Source organism: Eretmochelys imbricata, chromosome 6 (assembly GCF_965152235.1).
Source record: "Eretmochelys imbricata isolate rEreImb1 chromosome 6, rEreImb1.hap1, whole genome shotgun sequence".
NCBI classification, from domain to species: Eukaryota; Metazoa; Chordata; order Testudines; family Cheloniidae; genus Eretmochelys; species Eretmochelys imbricata.
The window spans coordinates 102,810,480-102,832,227 of NC_135577.1; the positions used below are offsets into that span (position 1 = coordinate 102,810,480).

The 21,748-nt window shown below is 43.2% G+C and overlaps 1 protein-coding gene across 1 annotated transcript in view; it reads right to left on the bottom strand.

The window, feature by feature from the left end:
* Positions 1 to 3,511: 3,511 nt before the first annotated feature.
* FBLN5 (fibulin 5) overlaps positions 3,512 to 21,748 on the bottom strand; it is a 59,763-nt gene continuing 41,526 nt past the window's right edge. The window contains exons 6-11 of the mRNA XM_077820405.1: positions 19,944 to 20,060; positions 18,453 to 18,572; positions 15,837 to 15,959; positions 9,175 to 9,301; positions 6,738 to 6,933; positions 3,512 to 3,673 (exon numbers count right to left, since the gene is read on the bottom strand). Of these exons, the coding sequence (XP_077676531.1) occupies positions 3,512 to 3,673; positions 6,738 to 6,933; positions 9,175 to 9,301; positions 15,837 to 15,959; positions 18,453 to 18,572; positions 19,944 to 20,060 (845 nt within the window). The remainder of the gene's footprint in view (positions 3,674 to 6,737; positions 6,934 to 9,174; positions 9,302 to 15,836; positions 15,960 to 18,452; positions 18,573 to 19,943; positions 20,061 to 21,748) is intronic.

A 21,748-nucleotide genomic window follows, 5' to 3' on the forward strand; every position in this document is an offset into this window, starting at 1 on the left:
ACAGACCACGGGTCTCCTGACTTCCAGTCTAGTGCCATATTCACTAGACCACGTGTGCTGCCAGCTCTATACTGTTGATTAGATCTATTGTTTATTAAATGCGCAGCAAATAGAGACATGTCAGAGTTCAGCATGACGCAGTGGGGGACTAGGAGACTAATTGTATGACTAAGACTAGAATTATGGCTCTGGCTGGTGTTATAGAAAGTTTGGAGCTGGAGGGGGTGGCAGAGCAGGGCTTCTCCCCAGTGTAACAAGCACTCATAGCGATGCCCGCACTTGCTTTAGGCCCAGTTTACTGTTCAAACTGAAGCAAACAAGAAGGTCCTCCCACTGTCCTATGGTTTCACAGCCTCCCATCCCAGGTGTCTTTAGTAATACTGCTTCCTACTACTCCATCCAGCTCCCTGCTCCACCAGTCCTCATTCGGCCAGCTCTGGTGCTCTTCTGGAAAAGCAACTCCAGGATAACCTTCCTGAGTACCTGGCCCCTTGCTCTAAGGATCTACCAGAGACATTAGCACCACTCCTCTACAGTTCCTCATTCCAGGCGTAGCCTGTCATGCCTCCTCTCCCTGCCCTCTGACAGTCTTTTATAGCCACAGGTGTAGCTCTATCCCATTTAATTATCTCAACTGGACACACCTGCTCTGCTGACAGGGCCTCGTTATCTTGCGACACAGGGTCATGTAAAGGTTTGCAGAGCTTGAAAGTTTGCATTTTTAACTATCTGAATCTATATTATGTGAAAACTAACATGTGTAGTCCTTATTTGTGAGAACTGCTATAACCTATGCTTGTGTACTAGTATATTGGAAATGGATCCTTTGAATAGAAAATGTGGGGGCATTAGATGTTGTAATCATTAGTAATTTGTTATTTTGAAGTTCGTATATAGTTTGGCAAGGTTCAGGTTGGCCAGGGTGATAGCAAGTGATAGAAGACTTTATGGCAGAGGGGAAGTGGCTGATTTTCAAGGCTTCCAGACATTTTCAGGTTTTTTTAGACACAAAGTGTTTGTGTTGAAAGTGTGATATTGTTTTATGGGCATTCCTGGGCTCTGCTGAAGCACGCTTTCAACCTTACGTCTCTTTCAACAAATGTTTTGTTATGGAATTCCTCTGGTGTTTTCTTGTGCTTTAATGAATTCCAAAGGCTAGATTAAGTTCGCACAGGGTGGCCCAGAAGAAGAGACCTGCTCCAAGAGATTATATAAGGACCAACAAAGTGGGGTTTCTCTCCAGTGGGTGATATTGGGGGTGGACAGAGCAGGATTCCTTCGTGGGCTAAGGGATTAGTGGAGGGAGAAGGAGAGGAGAGGGTTTTTGCTACATAGAAAACTATAAGCATTAAAGTTTCATAACAGACAGCATTAAGAGTTTAACGTCTTTAATGCAAGACTTTGCCTTTCCCTGTCCTGCTCCCAGATCCCTTGTTTCTCACTTTTTACCTTCCCCTGTCACCTGTCAGTGCTACTCTATCCTGCCCTCCCAACCATATGCCTCCCATCACCTGCCCTCCCCTTTCTTCCAAGCCTGAAGAATATGATGCTTGGACCCCTTTTGAGCCTCAGTCCCTGTTGATACTTCTCTCTATACTCCTTCCCTAGCTCCTCCAGGATGGCTGCCTGACCACATGTCTCCCTGACCTCTGATCTTTTCTTTCTGGCTCAGCACAGCCTGGCAGAAATCAGCAGGGTTGTTATATAATCATATAAAGGATTGTATATGATGGTCTGTAGACACATGAAAACAGTTCTGTCCCAGTGCGTCCCACACTGCAGCTGAGGTAACAGGAAAAGATAAAATTATAAAGAAACAAAATACAGTGTCCTGCTACTTTAAGGCACACTCTGCTCTGTGCAGAGCATTTCTCTGCTCTGGTCCAATGTACCGGGGCTTTCTTCAGGCCGATTAAAAATAAAGAGCAACCTGGTAAACAAAGGGTACTTCTGCTGGGGGAAATAAAAACCAGTCCTGAATTTGCAAAGCCTATTATAAGCAAGATAGTCAGTTTCTCCATTCCTTCATGCAATCCGTGCCTGAGAGCTTCCTGAGCCTGCAGTCCTTCTCTTTACATCACTACACTAATGAAGCTCTAGTATACTGCTTCCCAGACTACCATAACGTGGGAGTACAAACACCTCATTCTGAGCTCTTTCAGATTATAGATCTTTGTATACCCTCTATTAGCCCTCTGAGAAACACTGGGTCACTTGTCTTCAGACAGGCCTGCACAATTTAGCCTTTGTTGGCCAAGCCCATTTGGGAGGTAAGATTAGCCAATGGAGAGGAAAAAACCTGGAAACATTGCAAATAGTCAACAAGAGAGAAACTTACAAAAACCACATCAGGGTGAAATCCTGGCCCATTAAAGTCAATGGCAAAACTCCCCTTGATTCAACTGGGCCACACAACTTTAAAAATTCATTTTCTATTTTTTTCCCCAAAACTTTTCAGAAAAATTCTATTCTGGGAAAAGCTTTGGCATAGGTAATTTCAGGGGGATTATTTTCTTTTGGAGGAAATTCGGTTTGGCAAAATTGAATATTGGGGTTACAATGGGAAATTAGCTTTGGCCATAACCACAGAACTAGCACAAAGCACTTCAAATCTTCGCTAATTATGCACAATCATTAAAGTATGCAAAGCAGGTGAACACTCAGGACCTGATTCTCAGTTATGCTAAGGCCCCTTTATACTGTTCTGGCAGCATAAATTTATGCTCATGCTGCCTTGGTGGTATAAAGGGTAGGGCCTTGGTGAAAATAAGGATCAGGCCCTAATTATTTTAAAATACACAATCCAGTGATAGATCTCTTTGAACTCAATTATGTAGAAATATTTAATACAGTGAGGAACCCACGCAGGTGACACTTTGTTAAAAAGGAGGGCTTATAGATCCAGCAAGCATAGCACAACATGTATTTTAGAAAGAACTTACAATGACTCAACTAAAAAATGTGATCAAAAAGGACAGATGGAACTAAGACAAAGGTAGGGACAACTGAGACAGACAATTTCAGAAACAACTGGCAATGGTAGTTAGTGCTTCTCAGATTCCACTTTTGGACAGGTGAATTTTTTGTTTGTTTGCCTTCCTTTTAAAATGAAAAAAGCAAAATAGCAAAAGCCAGCTTTTTCCTCAGTTTGTTTGGTGCCTTTGCTAAGCAGTATTGCAGTTACAGAGGTGGGGAGGTTCACAGTTTTTGGAGCATGAAATCACACCCTAGAAAAGTTTTTAAAATCAACAACAACAAAAATGGTTCTTAAAACATATAATCACATATAAAATCATACGGGATCTGATGACAATACATGTTCAGGTGTCTGCATCCTGGAAAGGACTGCATATGAAGAGGCTTCTCTCATCAGATGGCATAGGCTGTTGGGGCTGTGGTAACACTGGTTAGGTTTTGAGCTGCTATATTTTTCTGAGGAAAAAGATCTGCAGAAAGGGGCTAATGTCTTTTTGTTGTTGCTTTTAACGTTTAAAGGGAACGTACTGAAGATTTAAAACGGGTACTGTGATACGTATATCCTCAGCCGGATGACAGAGCTCCCTCTGAAGTTGATGACAGTGTTGACTGTGATCATTTCCAAGTCCAATTGAATGGTACGTGGCCCTTTCACAGGACGGGTCATCACTAGAGTAGCACTGATAGGTCCCGTTTGCTGCGTGGAAAACAGAGAGAGAAGCAGGTGAGATTTCCAAAGATGACACATGAAGTTTATGATCTTAGAGTATATCACTTAATGTTTGAGTGTCTAACATCTCAAAATGATGCTTACTTAGCCCTTCCATCCATTTTGCTGAGATGGGCAAATGACATTATTCCTCTTTGACAGATGAAAAGATTTGGGCACAGAGTAGTTAAGTGAACAAAGGTCAGGCAGCAAGTCAATGGTACAGCTGAGAATTAAAGCCAGGTTTCCTGACCCCTAGTTTAGTGTCCTATACATTGTACCTCATTGACTTAGTGAGTACATGGGTGGGACACCTCCAGAGAAAACCCAGGTACTGGTGATTCAATAGGTCTCACTATTTTCTCTAAAGGTACGTACACAGCAATGGAGGTGTGATCATAGTGCAGATTAGCATAACTGTGCTAACTTTAATTTAGCTTATATGGGTAACAATAGTAGTAAAGATGTAGCAGCCTGGGCTTCAGTGGGGCTAGTACAAGCCCATGTACAAGCCCACTGGGGACCGTGGGTACATATTTGGGTTGCTAACCTGTGATGAAGCCTGTGTTGCCTTGTCTCTTCTCTCATAATTACAAGTTAGCTAGATTTACGCTAGCTTTAAACACCCTTCATTTGCTGTGTAGACATACCCTGTCATTACTGAAGCAATGCTCTAGCATAGTGGTAGAGGACACTGTGCTGCTGTGGTTGCTGTATTTTGACTGATGTATAAAACAGAGGTAATTAAAGACCCATGTCACTCACCGTAAATTCTTAAGCAGATAATTACATTCTGCCTGCCTAAATATCTCCCCCAGTCCACTTTCAATTAGAAAAGGCGCTTTGCATTTCCTGTTCTGAACTGTTGTGTATTTACATGCACTGTTGAGAGCTACTGCACTTCACCCCAGAGGTGGCTGCGTTTCAATGGTATAGGAAGTGTCACTTTGTACAGTTTTATCAGTTTGTAAAGCATGTGGGGATCCTTGCAGATGAAAGTTGTTATTGTACATATAAATCTATTGTTATTATCTGGAGAAAAAGCAAGAACATGGATTCAAGAGGTGCTGACATGTTGGGTCAGGTATTCTTTTCCTGTTTCCGTTAATTCTTAAGCTTCATGAAGTTCATTTTGGTTTGATGCAGAGAAAATTTATCCATTTAAAGAGACACTGTGGAGTGGTTTTAAGTACCAATATTTAGACTTTATTTAAAAAGAATATATTACAAAAACTTCATATGTCTAGAAAACTGTTCATGAATATTTTTCCGGTTTCAATGGAAACAGGATTGGTTTTTCATTTGTATAAGTATGTGTTGCAAAATTGGACCCTTCTGAGAGACTCCTTTAAATGTATTATACACAAAGGTGAAAGCAATGCTAGGATTGTGGGTCAGATTTTCAGATGTACTCAGCGCTCATAATAAATTCATCCCTCAAGCACTTCTGAAAATCTGACTCTCATTTAGGTACCTAAATGGGGGTTCTATGCTTGATAATCTAGCCAGAATGGTTGGTTCTCAGCACTTGAAAATCTGGTCCTGTGTTGGTAAATTGAGCAGCAAATCACCATTCAGCAGAACATCACACACACAGCCTGAGACCTGTTTTACTGAGAGACATAATGCTAGCTAGAGTGCTTGGGTTAGCTCCTGCAAGGTTTTGAAAAAGTACCACAAAAATTTGAGCTGACAGTGGGATAGCTCACCAGAGATGGGCAGCATGGTCTTAAGTTTAACAACCCACCTGACTGATGGCACCTTTAACAATACAGCAGTATCTGCCTACCCCACCCTCATCCCCCACATCTGCAACCTCTCGTTTTTATTTTATTTTTTTCAAAACAAAGGAACAGGCACCACCTGCTGGTTATAACCTAGACACTCTGGGAATATTCTGTTACCAGTTAAAGGAAAAGTGCAACATGTCCAATAAAAGAAAGGCCTTGGGTACTTTCTGGGATAAATGAAAGACAGGAATCAGATATGAACAATGGGATTTGTCCGTGAACCCCAGACAACTGACTGATCAGCCCAGATAGGTGAAAAAATCTGGAACAATACAACTTTGCAACAGCAAAATGCTGCTAACAGGATGGAAATGATTATCTCCCGAACTGCCTGGAACCTTAAGACAAAGCTGATGCCATTTTAAAGTTCGGAATCCGACGCTACCATGAAGAATGTGAATTGGGAAATGCCAGAATCTGTTCTAATATTATTTCCTATAATGTTCTGAAAGTGTCATTACATGTATTCCAATGAATGGCACTTGGTTTGATTATCAGAGACAGATTCTGCTTGTGGTTACTACCTAAGCTTCTGAGTCCCACCAAGCATGATGCTCCTTGTTCTAAGAATGTCAGCTGTCCAATACCTATCCAATGGAAAGGGAGGGGTGCGGGAGAGAGAAAGAGGTCAGCTGCAAATTTTGTGGGAAATTTGGACTTTGTATTGAAAATCCAAAACCCTGCAAACTGAATTTTTTTTCAGTTTTTAGCCAAAAACGTTTGTGTTTTGAATGAACATTTTGAGTTTTGGATTTTCAGTTTTCTGATGAAAAAATCGAGAAGTCTTGAAGAAAACAGTCACTCTCTGCACAAACTTTCTTTTAATAGAAAACTCAGTTTTTCAGTTAAAAAAAGAAACTGACAACATTTTAAACCAGCCTCCCTCCTCAGCTATTTCAAGATGTGAGGTCACAGATCTCACTGCGCCCTATTGCCATGTATGGAATAGCACAAGTGGGGCATGCTGGGCCAGTCTGGTGAATTTCCTACACTGCCATTATCGAGGATCTTTCCCTAGGATACGTCACCTTTCTGTAGAACCAGCATCCACAGCCTTTCTGGGTTTGAGCAGCCCACTGTGATTATGGACCAGTACATTACACTACATGGCTATGAATGTAGTATGACAGACACACATCTGCCCCTATGAGAGATCTTGCGCTGAAATTTTAAATAGTATACATTAAAAACTTAGTACAGCTGTCAGAGAAGGATGTGGCAAACTATAAGATACTGGTAGGACTCTATACAGACTTACTCACCCGCATGTAGAATTCTCTGCCCTCATTCCCTGATTTGATTTGGAAGATGTAATAGGCACCAGGGTAGCGAGTTGTTGCTTGCATTTGGAAGATGTCAGAAGGCACGGATCGTCCTGACACCACGTCCATGTCTCTGTATAGGATGGTGAATGGTTGATCTCTGCAACCGGGGTTTTCAGCTGGACACATGCAGCGACTAATGTGGACAGAATTATCATCAGTATTGAGCAAATTCTGCAACATCTAATTCACTACATGTTGCTATGAAAGCAAAAAATAATGGAGTACAAAACTTAACTGGCTTAAAGAACCAATGCAATTTTCATTTCCTTTGCTTGCATTCAGAGCTCCACCCCCATCCTGCCTATATCTCTGCCTTCATCTTCCTCCTGCTCTCCGGGCTCTGCCAAAACTGCTCTTCATACTGCAACTTTTGTCTCCTTTGATCGCTCAAAAATTTGGACTTTCTTTTCTGGCAGCTCTGCAGCTATGGCCTCCCACTGCACGATTGTCCTGGTAGGAATTTAGCCTATGAACTCTTCAGGGTAGGGACCTGCTAATTATTGGCCCAGATCATGGTGCAGAACTATGAACATCAGTTTTCAGAGTAGCAGCCATGTTAGTCTGTATTCGCAAAAAGAAAAGGAGTACTTGTGGCACCTTAGAGACTAACAAATTTATTTGAGCATAAGCTTTTGTGAGCTGTAGCTCACGAAAGCTTATGCTCAAATAAATTTGTTAGTCTCTAAGGTGCCACAAGTACTCCTTTTCTTTTCATGAACATCAGTGGTGCTATATAAATAATTACATTACTTTTTTTTGACAGGCTGTGTGTCTGACACCTTTTGAGTACAGGCCATAGATTAAATACAGTCAAAGAATAAATTTAAAGACTGGCCAGAGCCACAAAGCCCAATTCTTCCTAAGCCTGAGTCTGGAGTTTTGGTTCAGGCACAGCTCTAATTAAATCAGACAGTCCACAATGATGATCTAAATAGCCCCCTCTATTTACTAGACACACCAATCGTAATCCATGAACACCCCATGGATGGTCCAAACTTGAGCAAACTCTTGCACTGACGGCCAATAAAGGTAAATTTTGTTATCAATGTTATGTTCTAATGGTCCCTGCTGGCCTTAAATTCTGTGAACATTAAAAGATCCAGCAACTTGTTTTCCTTTGATCACACTTAATCCCATTGTTCAGGCTGATGACATTACCCTAACTGCTTCCTAGAATCTCTCATGTTCCCTCTATTGAAGTAATGCTAATTTCCTTGACAGTACTTCTAAAGTAAACTCAGAGTCTGCATATATATTTTAGAGCACTTTAAAATATGGCTCTTAAAACCAGAATTTTGACCTTGGGGCAAAACTTCCAAAAGCAGCCCCTGCAGAATGCAGGCAGAGAGCAAGAAACTTGTATAAGCCACATTTGCTGAAAGTGCTCAGATTCTCAATGCATCGGTGTTGCTCAGGTTGTGACCAGAGTATGTCACCTTGAGCCACCCAGTTACTATAACTGGTGATAATAGATTGGCTGGCAACCCTTTGGATGTTAACAGAGCCCTAGTCTTGTTGCACGTCTTTTGTTCTCTTTGGCTTCAGCTACTAACATACCATCTGGAGATTTAAGCTTAATATTGAGTAACTTCCCAAGGGGGCAGCAGGTGCCATACGCCAATTGAAATAAATCCCAAGTGACTGAGATAAAACTGGGGAGAATTTCAGCCATAATTTGAGTCCCAAGTGTGTGCAAAAAAAGTTAGGAGAACCATGTGATTTTGTAAGATGCTGGGGTTTTTAGCAGGGGGATTGTATCTTGGGAACACCGGGCTCAAAGGACCCCACATGTGGACCACTAACAGTACCTAGGACCCCCAGGAGGCAAAGCAAATTTCAAGACAATGTCAGTCAGCAGGTGGATTTTACAACTCTTAGATGAGTCATCTTTTAAACAGTAAGGGACTCAATCTTAACTCTAGCAGAGCTGCCACTCCTCTCTAGTTCAGTGTGTTATGCTTTCAAAGCACTGGACAAACATTAACTAGTGAATCCTCACAATCCCCTGGATTAGATAGGTAAGGAAGTACTATTATTAACAAATAGATTAGGTTTGATCAAGTATGATTAAAGGCAGGTGGCAATGGAGTAACTAACTTTCTTTTGTTGCATTACAACCATTATGGTCTTCTCTGCTGCACTCATTTTGGTGAGGGCTTTTCCAGCTTAACTTCCCACACAACTGAATCTCCTGCCACCTGATGACTTGGCAAGTAATTGCAATTTATCATTTTTATAAAGCTTGCTAATAATAAATGCAACACTAATGTCTGTATAGCACTTTAGATGTACTTTGCTGTCATGTTGCAGAAGTGCAATTTATTTGCCTCAAGCAGATTTACTGCCCTTCCACTTCTATGGGTCTGTTACTCACTTGTCATTGATCTGGATATAAGGATCCTCACACTTTACTGGGTCTAGACATTTGTATCCTCCTTGGATATTGAAACAGGTTTGCTGCGTAGTACAAGTGAAGTTTCTAGTCTCACATTCATTGATATCTGAAACACAAAAATGAGAGGAAGGATAATACAAGGAAAACTCTACAAGATGCCACCCTTGTAAAGTGTGGCCTAGTGGTTGGAGCAATGAACTGGGACTCAGGAGACCTGGCTTTGCCACTGACTTCCTGGATGACCTTGGGCAAGTCACGTCCCCCCTCTGTGCTCAATTTCCCGCATCTGTAAAATGGGGGCTATGACACTGACCTCCTTTATAAAGTACTTCGAGATCTATGGATGAAAACAGCTATATAATAGCTAGATTTCATTTATTATTTGTATTTTATTATAATGAAGCAACCTCCCCTATTAAGAGATTGCATCAAAGTATCACCAAACAAATTACAACTCTGCTCCATCTGTATTATTATTATTATTATCTGTATTAGAAGGCTACCTCTGATAAATAAGGATGGATTACTAACCTTGTAGTAACTTGAGCTCTTGTGCTATTTAGATTGTGCATAGGCCCAGGACCAGAGATTTTTCACTAGCAGAGTCTGGGCCATGTGCGCATCCTTGTGTGCAGCATAAGGGGCGCTGCCAGATCACGGCCATCTTAGTTCCCTCTCCACCATCAGTGCCCAGTAGGAGGAGACCACACAGTGGAGAAGGAGTGTTGGTAGTGCACTGCACAGCTCAAAGCACTCGAGTTACTGCAAGGTAAGTAATCCATCCTTCTTCTTCAAGTGGCTGTCCCTATGTGTAATGCACTTCAGATGATTTACAAACAGTGTCCGTTTCAAAGAGGTGTCTGCTTGGAGTCCTATGACACAGCAGATTGCAGAGCTGTCCTGCCAGGAGAGGCAGTAGAAGCAGCTGCTTGCACCAGTGCATATTGTCTAGCAAAGGTGTGAACAGAACTCCAAGTTTCTACTCTGCACATGTCAGCAATAGGAACGTCTCTAAAGAAAGCTACCGGTGCTGCCTGAGCTCCAGTTGAGTGAGTTCATATGATGCCCTCAAGGGACATATTGTTCAACTTCCCAGAGTAGGTGCTGGGGGAGAAGCAGGGGAGGGGTGGAAAAGGGGAGGCGGGTGGCGGCCCATGGCCCAGCACCCCCACTAAGGCTGGGAGTGCGTGGCCTGGGACCCCTGCTGGTGCTGAGAGGGGGGAGGATGGGTGGTGGCGTGCGGCCCAGGACCCCTGCTGGTCCTGGAGGAGGAGGATTGGCAGGGCTGGCAGGTTCCCTACCTGGTTCCAACCAGCATATCCCTGCAGCTCCTAGGGGAAGGGGCGCCCAGAGGGGCGCCACACGCTGCTTCTGCCACAAGTGCCAGCTCCACAGCTCCCATTGGCTGGAAACCACAGCCAATGGGAGCTGCGAGGGCAGCGGCTGCAGGCGCGGGCAGCACACAGAGCCCCCCTGGACTCTCCGCCTAGGAGCTGCAGGAACATCCTGGTGGGAGCCGGGGAGCCTTCTCCCAGGTAAGCACCACCACCATGCACCCCAACTCCCTGCCCCAGCCCCGAGCCCCCTCCCACACACCCAAACTGCTACTGCAGCCTGAGCCAGCATCAGCTGCTGTATAAGTCACAGAAAGTCATGGAATCCATCACTTCTGTGACCTCTGAGACAGACACACAGCCTTACACATAAGTACTTGTGGCCATATGACCCAACAGTGATGAGCAGGGTTTCTCTGGATGTTCTGGGGCTCAAACAGATCTGCTGTATGAGCCTGGTGATGGAGAGGAAATGGTCATCTGGTAAGTATGTTTGTAACAGCATCCAGCCTGACCCTGATAAACTCTGTCGACTGTGAGGGTTCCAGGGTAGACTTCTCCAGGTTCACTCTGAGGTCCAGCCTCTCAAACAGATGTAGAAGTATGGCAGTTGCTTCTCGTGTTTCCCTGTAAGATCACCCCTTCAGGAGCCAGTCATCTAAGTAAGGGTAAACTGTCATTCCTTGCAGATGAAAGTGAGCTGCTACCAATGAAGGTACCTTGGTGAAAACTCTAGGTTCTATGAAGATCCCAAAGAGGAGATCCCTGGTAGGGGTGTTGACTGGCCACAAATCTCAGGAATCTCCGTTGTGCTGGATGAATGTCTGTATGAATGCAGACATCTTTAAGACCAAGGGCCTGAGAATCAATTGTCTGGATCTAGCACCAGAAAAGGGGATGATAGGATCACCATTCTGAACTTTGGGTGGTGAATGAACTTGTTTGTTCCCTGAGGTCCACAGTGGGTCTCTATCCCCCAGTCTTCTTGGGAATGTGGAAATACCTTGAGTAGACAATCCCTTTCTCCTTGCTGTTGGAGATATTAGTTCTATTGCCTCCATTTAAAGGTGCGACTCTACCTCCTGCAGAAGAATGTGCTTGTGCTTTATGAAAAGGAGGACTTGTGGCACCTTAGAGACTAACAAATTTATTTGAGCATAAGCTTTCGTGAGCTACAGCTCACTTCATTGGATGACATGTCCATGTGCTTGTGAGAATGTGCTTGAAAGAGGACAGGGAGGGCCATCGGGGAGGAAAGAGAACTGAATAGTGTATCCCAAGGAGACAACCTCTAGGACCCATCTGTCCATTGTGATTTCTGTCCAGGCAGATAGTGGGAAAGTCAACCTCCAAAGGGAGGGAAAGATCTGAGAGTTTGTGCAGATCTGGAGGGACAGTTAGTGTCTGGCTTTTGCAGGTCCTGTCAAAATACCAGTCCAGATGGTGGAAGATAGTTGACCTTGGGCACCCTTTCTATGTGTCCCCTGCTGCTTGTGTGATAGCTCATACTCCCACTAGTGATAAAAGGCAGGTGGGGTTGGTCATCTGCACTGTGGCTCACTGGGCTTCTTCTTCACTGCACATGTGTAAATACCCAGCAATCAAAGTGTGGCTCTGGGGTCTTTCAACAAACTGAGAGATTCATCTGTCTTAGCACTGAATAGAGTGTCACACTTAAATGGAAGGTGTTTCGGCATCATCTGAACTTCCTTTGGGATTCCTGAGAAGGGCATGACGGGTGTCTCATCATGGCAGTAGTGGCCATGAATCTCTCCACCATGTCCGCTGCAACTAAGGTATCTGGAGTGCCAATCTTGTTACCAACCCTCCTTCATCAAGTAGAGTCTGGAAGTGGTCTCTAATATCCTGAAGAACCAAAAGCTGGTCAGCTTGTCATAAATAGTAAAATCATATTTGACCATCAGAGCTTGGCAGTTTGAGATTTGGAATTGCAGAGAGGCCAAGGAATGAGACTTTCTGCCAAAGAGGTCAAGCCTCTTCACTTCTTTCTCATGAAGCACTGACTCTGTCGACTATGCTCAGTGGCTGTTGAAACTACCAACAATTTGGGAGGCCAGTGAGAAAATAACTACTGTGACCCTTTTGCAGGCACTAAATACCTCTCCTCAGCCTGCTTGGACACTGGTGGGATTGTCATGGTTGTCTGCCAGAGAGTCCTGGGGGGTTTGAGGATTGCCTCATTAATAGGGAGCACCACTGCTCTGGTCCAGTCTATGCAAAATGTCTAGCAGTTTGTGTGGTGCTTCCTGGACCTCTTCCAGGGGGATGTGAAGTGACAGCCACTCTCTTGAGTAAGTCTTGGAAGGCCTTTGTATAATTGGGGTGCATAGGGGAATCTGTAATCACAGCATCATCTGGGGAAGAGGAGGACAAGGTCACAGGCACAAAATCCTCCTTATGATGCTCTTCATCCTCCTGCTGCTGGAGTTGAGGCTCTTGAGCAGGCTAAGGAAGTTCTTCCTCCGCCCTGGGATCCCTTATCTCCTTGGGTCCTTTATGTCTTAAGGTGGGTATATTGGATTGGATGGTCCCTGAAGAGCCTTGAGACTTAATACCATCACTGCATGACATTGTAGCCCCTCAGTAATGGACGCTGGGGTGCTGGGTACCAGTGAGTATATGGGGGAGAGGGTATCCTCTAGTACAAGAGTAGTGAGATACTGTGGAGACTCCCAATATTTTATCAGGGCTCAATCCTCTGCAGGAGTCCTGAGGGACATAGTCTGGGACAGGTGCCTGCTGTAGTTCTCTTCTGACTTGCTGGATCTGAGGTCAGAATCCTCCAAGGGAGGCTCTTCATGTTGCAGGAGGTGGTCGTGATCTGCCTTTACTCGTTGATGGTATCGGAGACAGTCTGCCTCATCCCCAACTTGTTGGTGGGGATTGGAAAGTGGTACCACAGAGAAAGTGGCATCAGTTGAAGTCTTGGTGCCAGGTGTTGAGGTCTGGAAAGGAGGAGCGACTCCAGTTCTAGGAATAGCAGAAGATTTTCTGGAATCAGAAAGCCAGACAGAGTTGATGGGGATGTCTCCACAGCTCAGGCCACTGAATACGAGGTCACTAAATCCGATGGTACCAATGAGGGTTTTGGTGCTGAAGAAGCAGTCCCCAGTACTGGAAGGTGCTGCAGTTTTGCCCTTTGAAGAAGTCCCAGTCTGTTCCTTCTCAGTACTGTATGGTCCTGCTCTGAAGTACAAATCTCCCAGTGACTTGGAATGGAGCAGGGATTTCTGCCTCTTCTTAGATTTGAATGGGGAATCTTCCCTCTTGTCCTTATGAACGCACTTGCGTCTCCCTTCCCTTCCCTGCTCTCCTGAGCCTCGCTGAGCTGGTGAGGGGTGGAGGTCTTGGAACTGCCCAGGGACCGAGGAAGAGGGGCCAATCCTACCTTCTTCAAGTTGGTGTACAGGGGCATTCCGCTCACTTTCATGTACTCCTCAAAGAGAAACTTTTGGAGCTGAAACTCCCTGGACTGCTTTTTCCTACTCAGAAATGACCTGCAGAATACTGGAAGGGACATTGGCTTCCCCCAGGAAGTACAGACGATAACGCAATAGTCGGTGACCAGGAAGGGGTTGGAGCATATATTGCAATTTTTGAAACCAGAGATTCTTGGCATACTCCCCACAACCATTGGGTGGGTGGGTGTGGGTGTGTATACAGCAATGACTTCCCACCATTGGAAAGGATTTCCAAAAATAGGGAACCAGACCCCTAAATCTATTGCTTAACTATACTATAAAACTATCTAACTATGAAAATTCCCACAACTTTGAAAACTATTTACAGAGAGAATCTGAAGAAGTCAGCATGAACACTGATGCTCCCTCCTAGCCCACGTGCAGTAAAAAGGAACTTAAAGGTAACAAACTAAGAGATAAGAGGGTGGCTGTCTAGCAGCCCCTCTCATCTCTTTGGGATGGCACACAAGGAAAGTGGGGATGCATACGTAGACCACACAGCCACTGCTAAAGACAGTTCCCCAGTCACGGGTACAAAGAGCGTATGCCCAACCCGAAGTGCACTACACAGAGGGACAATCACTCTAAGGAGAAACGTTTTTTCATCCATCCCTCTTTTAAGCCAGGTTTCATTATATTATTAATAGTTTATTTCTCAGTTTCTGGCAGAGCCCACACAGTGATAGGCACTGCACAAATATAAAAGGAGTCATGGCCCCTGCCCCAAAGAGCTTGCAATCTAAAAAGTTAAACAGACACAGGGGAGGGAAGGGGAGTATAACATGCCCATATACTGATAATGCAAAGTTTTCTGAAAGAATTGTTGGACATACAATGTCCCCATTTGCCCCTCAACCTTGCTCTTCTTAGCCAGCTAATAAATGAAACATTCAGAATACAGGGCACTGATCCAGTGCCGTTCAGTATGGGGTCAGGTACACTCTGCTATTGGAAGTACCATTTGGGGGGAACGAAGGGTTTGGGCATTAAAAATTTCAAACCACACCTTACTCCATGAATGCTGCTACTGAGACGATTAAAAAAAAATCTCTGTATTGATAAACCCCGCATAACATCTCAACCCTGCAGGATTTATTTTTCAGTGAATGTACAGAGGGTGCACATTAAAGAAAGAGCAGACTGCTCCTATGCTCACAGCCAGCTTAAAACTGGCTGAGAAGCCACAGGCAGAAAGCTGTATCGAAAGGGAGAAGTGAGTCCAGCAGCTATGGTACAACCACTGCTACAGCTTAATGCAGAACATACAGAACAATAAGTGGAGATACAATAAAAAAGAAAATGCCCCAGGCACACAGTCATGGCAGTCAGTTGATCACTTTCTGATCCTATAGTGCAGGACACACCTATAGATGCAGGGACCAGTGCTCTAGGTTTGAGATTAGCTCTACTCAGTAATATACTTTAATGAGTTAACAGCATTTCAAAAGCTCCAGAGTAAAGAAGGGGCTGGCAGTGGACCCAATCCTCATTTCCCCCATTGGAGTCAGTAGGTGTTTTGCCACTGTCTTCAGTGAGAGAAAAACTGGCCCATTAGGTACCTTTCTTTGCAACCCTTACTCACAATAGTGAGCACTTACTCATGCAAATAACCCCATTTATCTTAATAGGATCACTCATGGGAGTAAATACTCACCAGCATAGCTGCACAATACACCCCCTAAGAATATTTCCTATCTTTTGCAATGCCAAAATCAGGCAAACATCTCAAGTCTTGATTCTCAGTGAATCAGCTTAATTTTCCTTCCAGAACTATGAGCTATTTACTGTTTGGTTGGGTTTTAGTTCACGGTTGGAATGTTCTTACCTTGGCAGCTTCTGTTATCATCAAGCAGAACATAGCCAGGGGGGCAGGAGCAGTAGTAAGAACCGGGCTCATTCACACATTGGTGCTGGCAAAGGAACTCTGAGAAGCTGCACTCATCCATGTCTGCAGTTGTAGAATGAAGTTTAGAATGCTTTGTGTTAAAGGAAAAAGGACTTTCCCCTAAACAGAAGTCCGTCCTAACTACAATGCCTGTCACAACAAAAGTTCATAGAGCTATAAGATCATGGTGTTTGCTATTCAGCTCAGTTTAATAAGCCAGATTCAACTTTGATGTCAATCCACTGACTTTACTGAAGTTATACCAGGGTGAATATGGCTCATGGTAGCTAGGAATGAATGTAAATTATTACTTTACTTGAAAAAGGAAAATGATCCAATTTACTATTGTTTACTAAGCCTCACCCATGTCAAGCCAGGCCTACAACTATTAATAAATGATAATGAAACCCACTCTCAGGAGATATACCTGCTCAGTGTGTGTAATCAGTCAGGGTGGCTTACTTGACTGATTGAAATAACCTTCTAGTGTTTCTTACTCTTGTTAGCCCTGCAGAGCCAACACAGCTAAGAGAGAGTTAACTGGATTTTATTCCTTTTTATGCATCATCAAGAGAATTGTTTAAGTTCCAGTCAGTTACTTGTCACGCAGGGTATAGTTTGGCCTGCAGAAGCTTTATTACTGGTGATGATGGAAGGAACTTGACTCTCAGGTCCCCAGATAAAAAATTTTTAAAATTGTTTTAATTTTAAACTGACATCTGTGATCTGGGTCATGACAGACATGGAACTCCAGGGGGCCATTTTTAAATAGCTACTTTTTAGAATAAAGTACCAGGGAAGACCATTCAGCCCCAAGTAGCCCCAAGGCTACTACGCCATTTTAATTCAGGATCATCTCTACTATGCAACTGAATGTTGCAGGTCATGGGGGTGGGGTGGCTTATGATAGGTTTCTCTATATTTTTAAAAATACAACCTGTTTTGTTAATTCTTCTGGAAGACTACGGCAAAACTGGCATTGCCTTCAGGAGTCCAGTTGGACTTCATCGGTGCAATTTTCTAAAGCTCTTTGCTATGCCAAATTCTGCCGTGTCACCAGATTATTTATGCTCCTTAGGGCCCACTCCTGCATGCCTGGTACATTCAAAGGCTCCTGTTGACTTCAGGGAGGGTTTTTGGTGGGCGAGAAACACAGAGTCAGGCCCATAATGACTTGCTGACAGTTCTCTGTGCAGCTATATAGGGGACTAGCTCTCCTCCTGTAGGGAGCTGAGTGCCTCACGTCCCATTGATGGCAGCTGAAGGTGAATGCATTCAGCACATTTTCAGCTCTGGCACCCAGTAGCAGAAGTACACCCTCCGCTAACCTGCATAGACAAGGGGAGGGTTTGGGTGTAGAGCAGAGGCTTTGCAAATAACGGAGTCCGTCTATGTCATCTATTCTGTTTGATACATCAGTGAATCCAACTGAAATGTTACTTCCCAGCTTTTTAATTAAGCTTTCTCTACAGGTGAGGTAGCATTGAATGAGAAGCTGGAGAGTAAAAGGATACATTCCTCTTATTTCCTTATTATCAGAAAACCTGTTTCTAATTGTCCATGTGGTTGGCCATTCACTTACATCTTGCTTCACAGGTAGAACTACATAGGTATGTTTCCATGATCCAGATGTTACAGACCTGACCTAGCTCTAATCTAAGGCACAGAAGGTCTGAATCCCTTTCTTTATAATTAGGCTTGCAAAGAACAATGGCTGAACATACACTGCACGTCATGTTTTTTCTTTCAAACACAGCCCTTTACATCTGTTTAGTGTAAATTAAAAAACAAAGCTTTTCCAGTGAGGTTTTTTCCTTCCAAGAAATATTGGCTGGATTCTCTCATTTAAACAGACTGTGGGGACACACACCAAAGAAGTAAGCCTAACTATTCTTTTTCAATTAAGCAAAATAAAGCAACAAAATGAAAATGAGAGAGGGGAAAAAAACAATGTTGTCACAATTTTCCAATAATACTGCTACATGGTGGATGGATCACTCCTATCTGATTAAATTCAACAGTGCTCATGAGGATGTTTCTTGTTTCTTTAAATCTGTAGCAGGCAGGTGGGGCTGGAAAATGTTTGGGGACGTTCTGCAGTAAAGCAGGGCAAGACGGATAACGTGCTTAAGTACCTGTTGAATTAAGGTAAGCTATTTAGTATATCAGGGCAAGAGTAGATTTTGGAATAATGCTATTTTATTTATGCCAATAAAGTTCCTTGGTGAGTGTTAGAAGAAAGCAACTCTTTTCTGTGGTTCTTTACCATTGTCACAGAACAGTTCTAATGCTTAGTCTATTTCTTTAAAACCATTATGAGAAAAAAAGAAATACCACCATTGATTTTTGTGTGGTTTCTTGCTTTTACCCTCCTGTTTAACTGAAATTAGGAAGAGATGAATTGCTCTACTGGATTGGATAGGTAGATATATCCTACTTCTAACAGTGGACCATACTTGAAACTTCAGAGGAAGGCATATAAAAAAGAATACATTACAAAGAATGATTTAAATACAGTTAACTCCCTCCCCGCACCAAATCACAGAAGACAGTTACCGCTGCAGCTAATTCCATCAGCTTCCAGTTCATAGCCAGGATCACAGCGACAGAGAAAAGAGCCATATGTGTTGACGCAGTTTTGCACACAAGGGTTCTGGGTTGTACATTCATTCACATCTACAGGAAACCAATACTCAGTTTATCAATGACTTCTCCCAAGGCACTGCTTCTAATTAATTACTATTACAATCAAACATTAGAAAGGACTTAATAGTACAGGCATAGCAGTTTCGTCTGGTTCTCTTGCAAAGGTTTGACTCAGTTTGTATTGTTGGTATTTAAGGCTGATGAATTGTAAGGAAAAAAGTGGTTGGAAACACAGGCCATGCTGTATGTAAAGCAATTGGGAACATCTTCCCTAATGCTGTTGCTGAGGCACTTGATAGCATTGAATATGAGATCAGAGAGTCTGATATTTAACAAGTCTGCCAACTCTTGAACCTACCCCTGCTGAAGGAAGAGGGTCACTTACAACTGAGACTTCTCGGGGAAAAAGCTGCTTGATCTGTCTATGATCAGAAAATAACAAGAAAGACTGGAATAAACTATTTACTGCAGATGCTTCCTTGTTTATCTAGTAATTTTAAGATTCTCCGACTGATTTAATCTGAGCAAGACCAGGCCCAAAGCAGCAGGATAAATCTAGGGAATGCTGATGTAATGAGGAAACACTCCTTATAGAATCCTGTGGTTACCATAAAGCAAAGACTTTCCTTTTAGGACACTTGCAACTCCTGGCAAGTCTTTATCCCATTAACACTGGGCCATTCCCTGAGAGCTGCTTTGAAGTATTTTACTGTTCAAGAACAGAAATATAACATTGATCGTGAGATCATAGAGGCTCTGATCCGGTAAGGCACTTAAACACACTGGAGAGGAAGAATGGTCCAATAGGACATTAATCTGGGACTTCGGAGACCTGGATTCAATTTCCTGCTCTGCCACAGACTTCCTGTGCAATTTTGGGCAAGTCACTTCATCTCTCTGAGTCTATTCTCCATATGGAAACTGAAGCTAATGGTACTGTCCTACCTCACAGGGGTGTCGTAAGTATAAATATGGTAATGACTAAAAGGTGCTCAGATACTACCGTGGTGGGAGTCATATGAGTAACTACAGGAACCTTTACCCTGAAAGCTGAAATTCCAGCACGAGGAGACATACCTGCAGGATCGAGCTAGCATGCTAAAAACAGAGTGCGGTTGTGGCAGGTTGCCCTGAGCATGTGCCTAACAGCTTGGACAGAGATGTACCTGGGACGGCTAGCTGCTCACACCGCAGTGGCTACGCTCTATTTTTAGCACACTAGCTCAATCAGAGCTAGCACAGCTGTGTCTCCTCCAGCTCAAAGTGTAGCCATACCCTATAACAGACAGTACAACACATGTGAACTCAGCCGGCTATTCATTTTCTTAAAGTTACACACACGCTTAAGTGCTCTGCTGGGCTGGAGCCAACACTGCAGTAGTTATTGCCTGTATACAGTACCTTGGCATGATCGTCCATCATCATTAAGGGTAAAACCTGGATTGCATGTACAGGAGTAGGAACCAGGTACATTGGCACACAGCTGCTGACAGTAGCCATAGCGACATTCATCTATGTCTAAAAATAAAAAAAGATGCAAAGTACAGACACGATTGTAGTTGTACTTGTCCTACATAGCATTAGATGAACTCATGTAACCGTAGGACTAAAATCTACTCATAACGAGGGGGGAAGGGATTAATATATGATATTCTGACTCCAGATCTCGAACAGCCAAAGTCTGAAGCATTCAGATGGAAGGTTGCTCGAGTCCATCTCTCCCCAAGACAACACAGCAATACATTTTGTTCTAAGTAGCTGAAATGTAACCATGGGAGCTGATTGGTTCCATGGTCAGTTGTAAAAGATTCTGCTCAATGCTACATTATCAAAAAGCCCAGGTCACACACCATCAGTAGCTACTCTTGAATTGTGTCTATTCGCATATAGTACAAAATATTATACTGTATTTTTGTAATGGTTAGGTTGTACTCCCGATCACTTACACACACATATCAGGGCTACTCACATAGTAAGGTGAGCAGGATTTGGCCCCAAAAGCTGCTTTTAGTCTTAGACGTGGCAATCTTTTTATCATCCTGAAAACTATTTTTATGGGTCTGTTTTCACTGGTTTATGAGGAAACATTAAAATATAAGAATTCATAGTGTCGCTAAAATAACTTTTTTGTTGTTGAACTGCAGCATTAACAATCATTGCATTTGACTGTCATGAGCAAGAGACAAGATTGAAAGACACAAGTATAATGTAAATTTGCTCTCTGATGGCACTGGAACCTAATAAACATAATTATAAAAGTTAGGAAGAGTTTTAATCCTTGCTTCAGAGCAGAAATAAAACACCTGATGAATTGTCTCTTTTGTGGCTATTCATTTTCTTTCGGATCAGCTGCCTTCTAATTTATGGGGTTTGTTTTTTGGCTGTCCTCAAAACTTCATATCCTTCCAACAGTGAGTAAAAGTTTATGACCCTGCTTAGATTTTTCTTTATGGGTGATTCAAATAAGCTCTCAGAGCAAATACTGCATTGATATTCAACTTCTATCTCTAGTGACAGCCCAAGCCTTGTAGTGACAGCAGATGGGAAAGATGATCTTGGAAGACGTTCCCTATATGAGTGCTTCCTGTAAACAAGGCCATGGGTGAATAGTTTACTGGAATAGCAACTCATTCTTCTCTCACTCTCTCTCTTTTTTGTTTTTTTTGTTTGAGCTGGAAAGTACTGCTCTGTTTGGAAAAACTATAATTATATAAAAGTCTGTGGTGATCTGGAAAAATAACAACTCAGTTTGATGAAAGCTTAACAGACTTGCACTTGGAGAACCAGACCTGAGCTTCCTCAAAACTGCATCCCTAAGACACTCCGGTGCAATATTAAATGATAACATCCAGCCAGTGAAACACTACAACATACATAGAAAACCAGTCAAACAAACACTTCCTTGAGTGAGGGGATGATTCTTGGCTGAATGTCCAGTGGTGCTGAGAACCTGCAACTTTCATGGAGTTCAGTGGAAATTGCTGGTGCTGACCACCTCTGAAAATCAGACCATATGTTTCCAGCAACTTTTGAAAGCTGCATTTTCTGAATTTGATTTTCTAGGTTGACTCTTGCTCCCCTTACTCACAAGGCTATAACCACAGAGCCTGAGTCTGCTCTCTGCCATACCAGTTCCATGCTGGTGCAACTCCTTTGATGTGAATGGAGTTCCACTGGCATAAGCCAGTCAGACTTGTTGTCTTCCA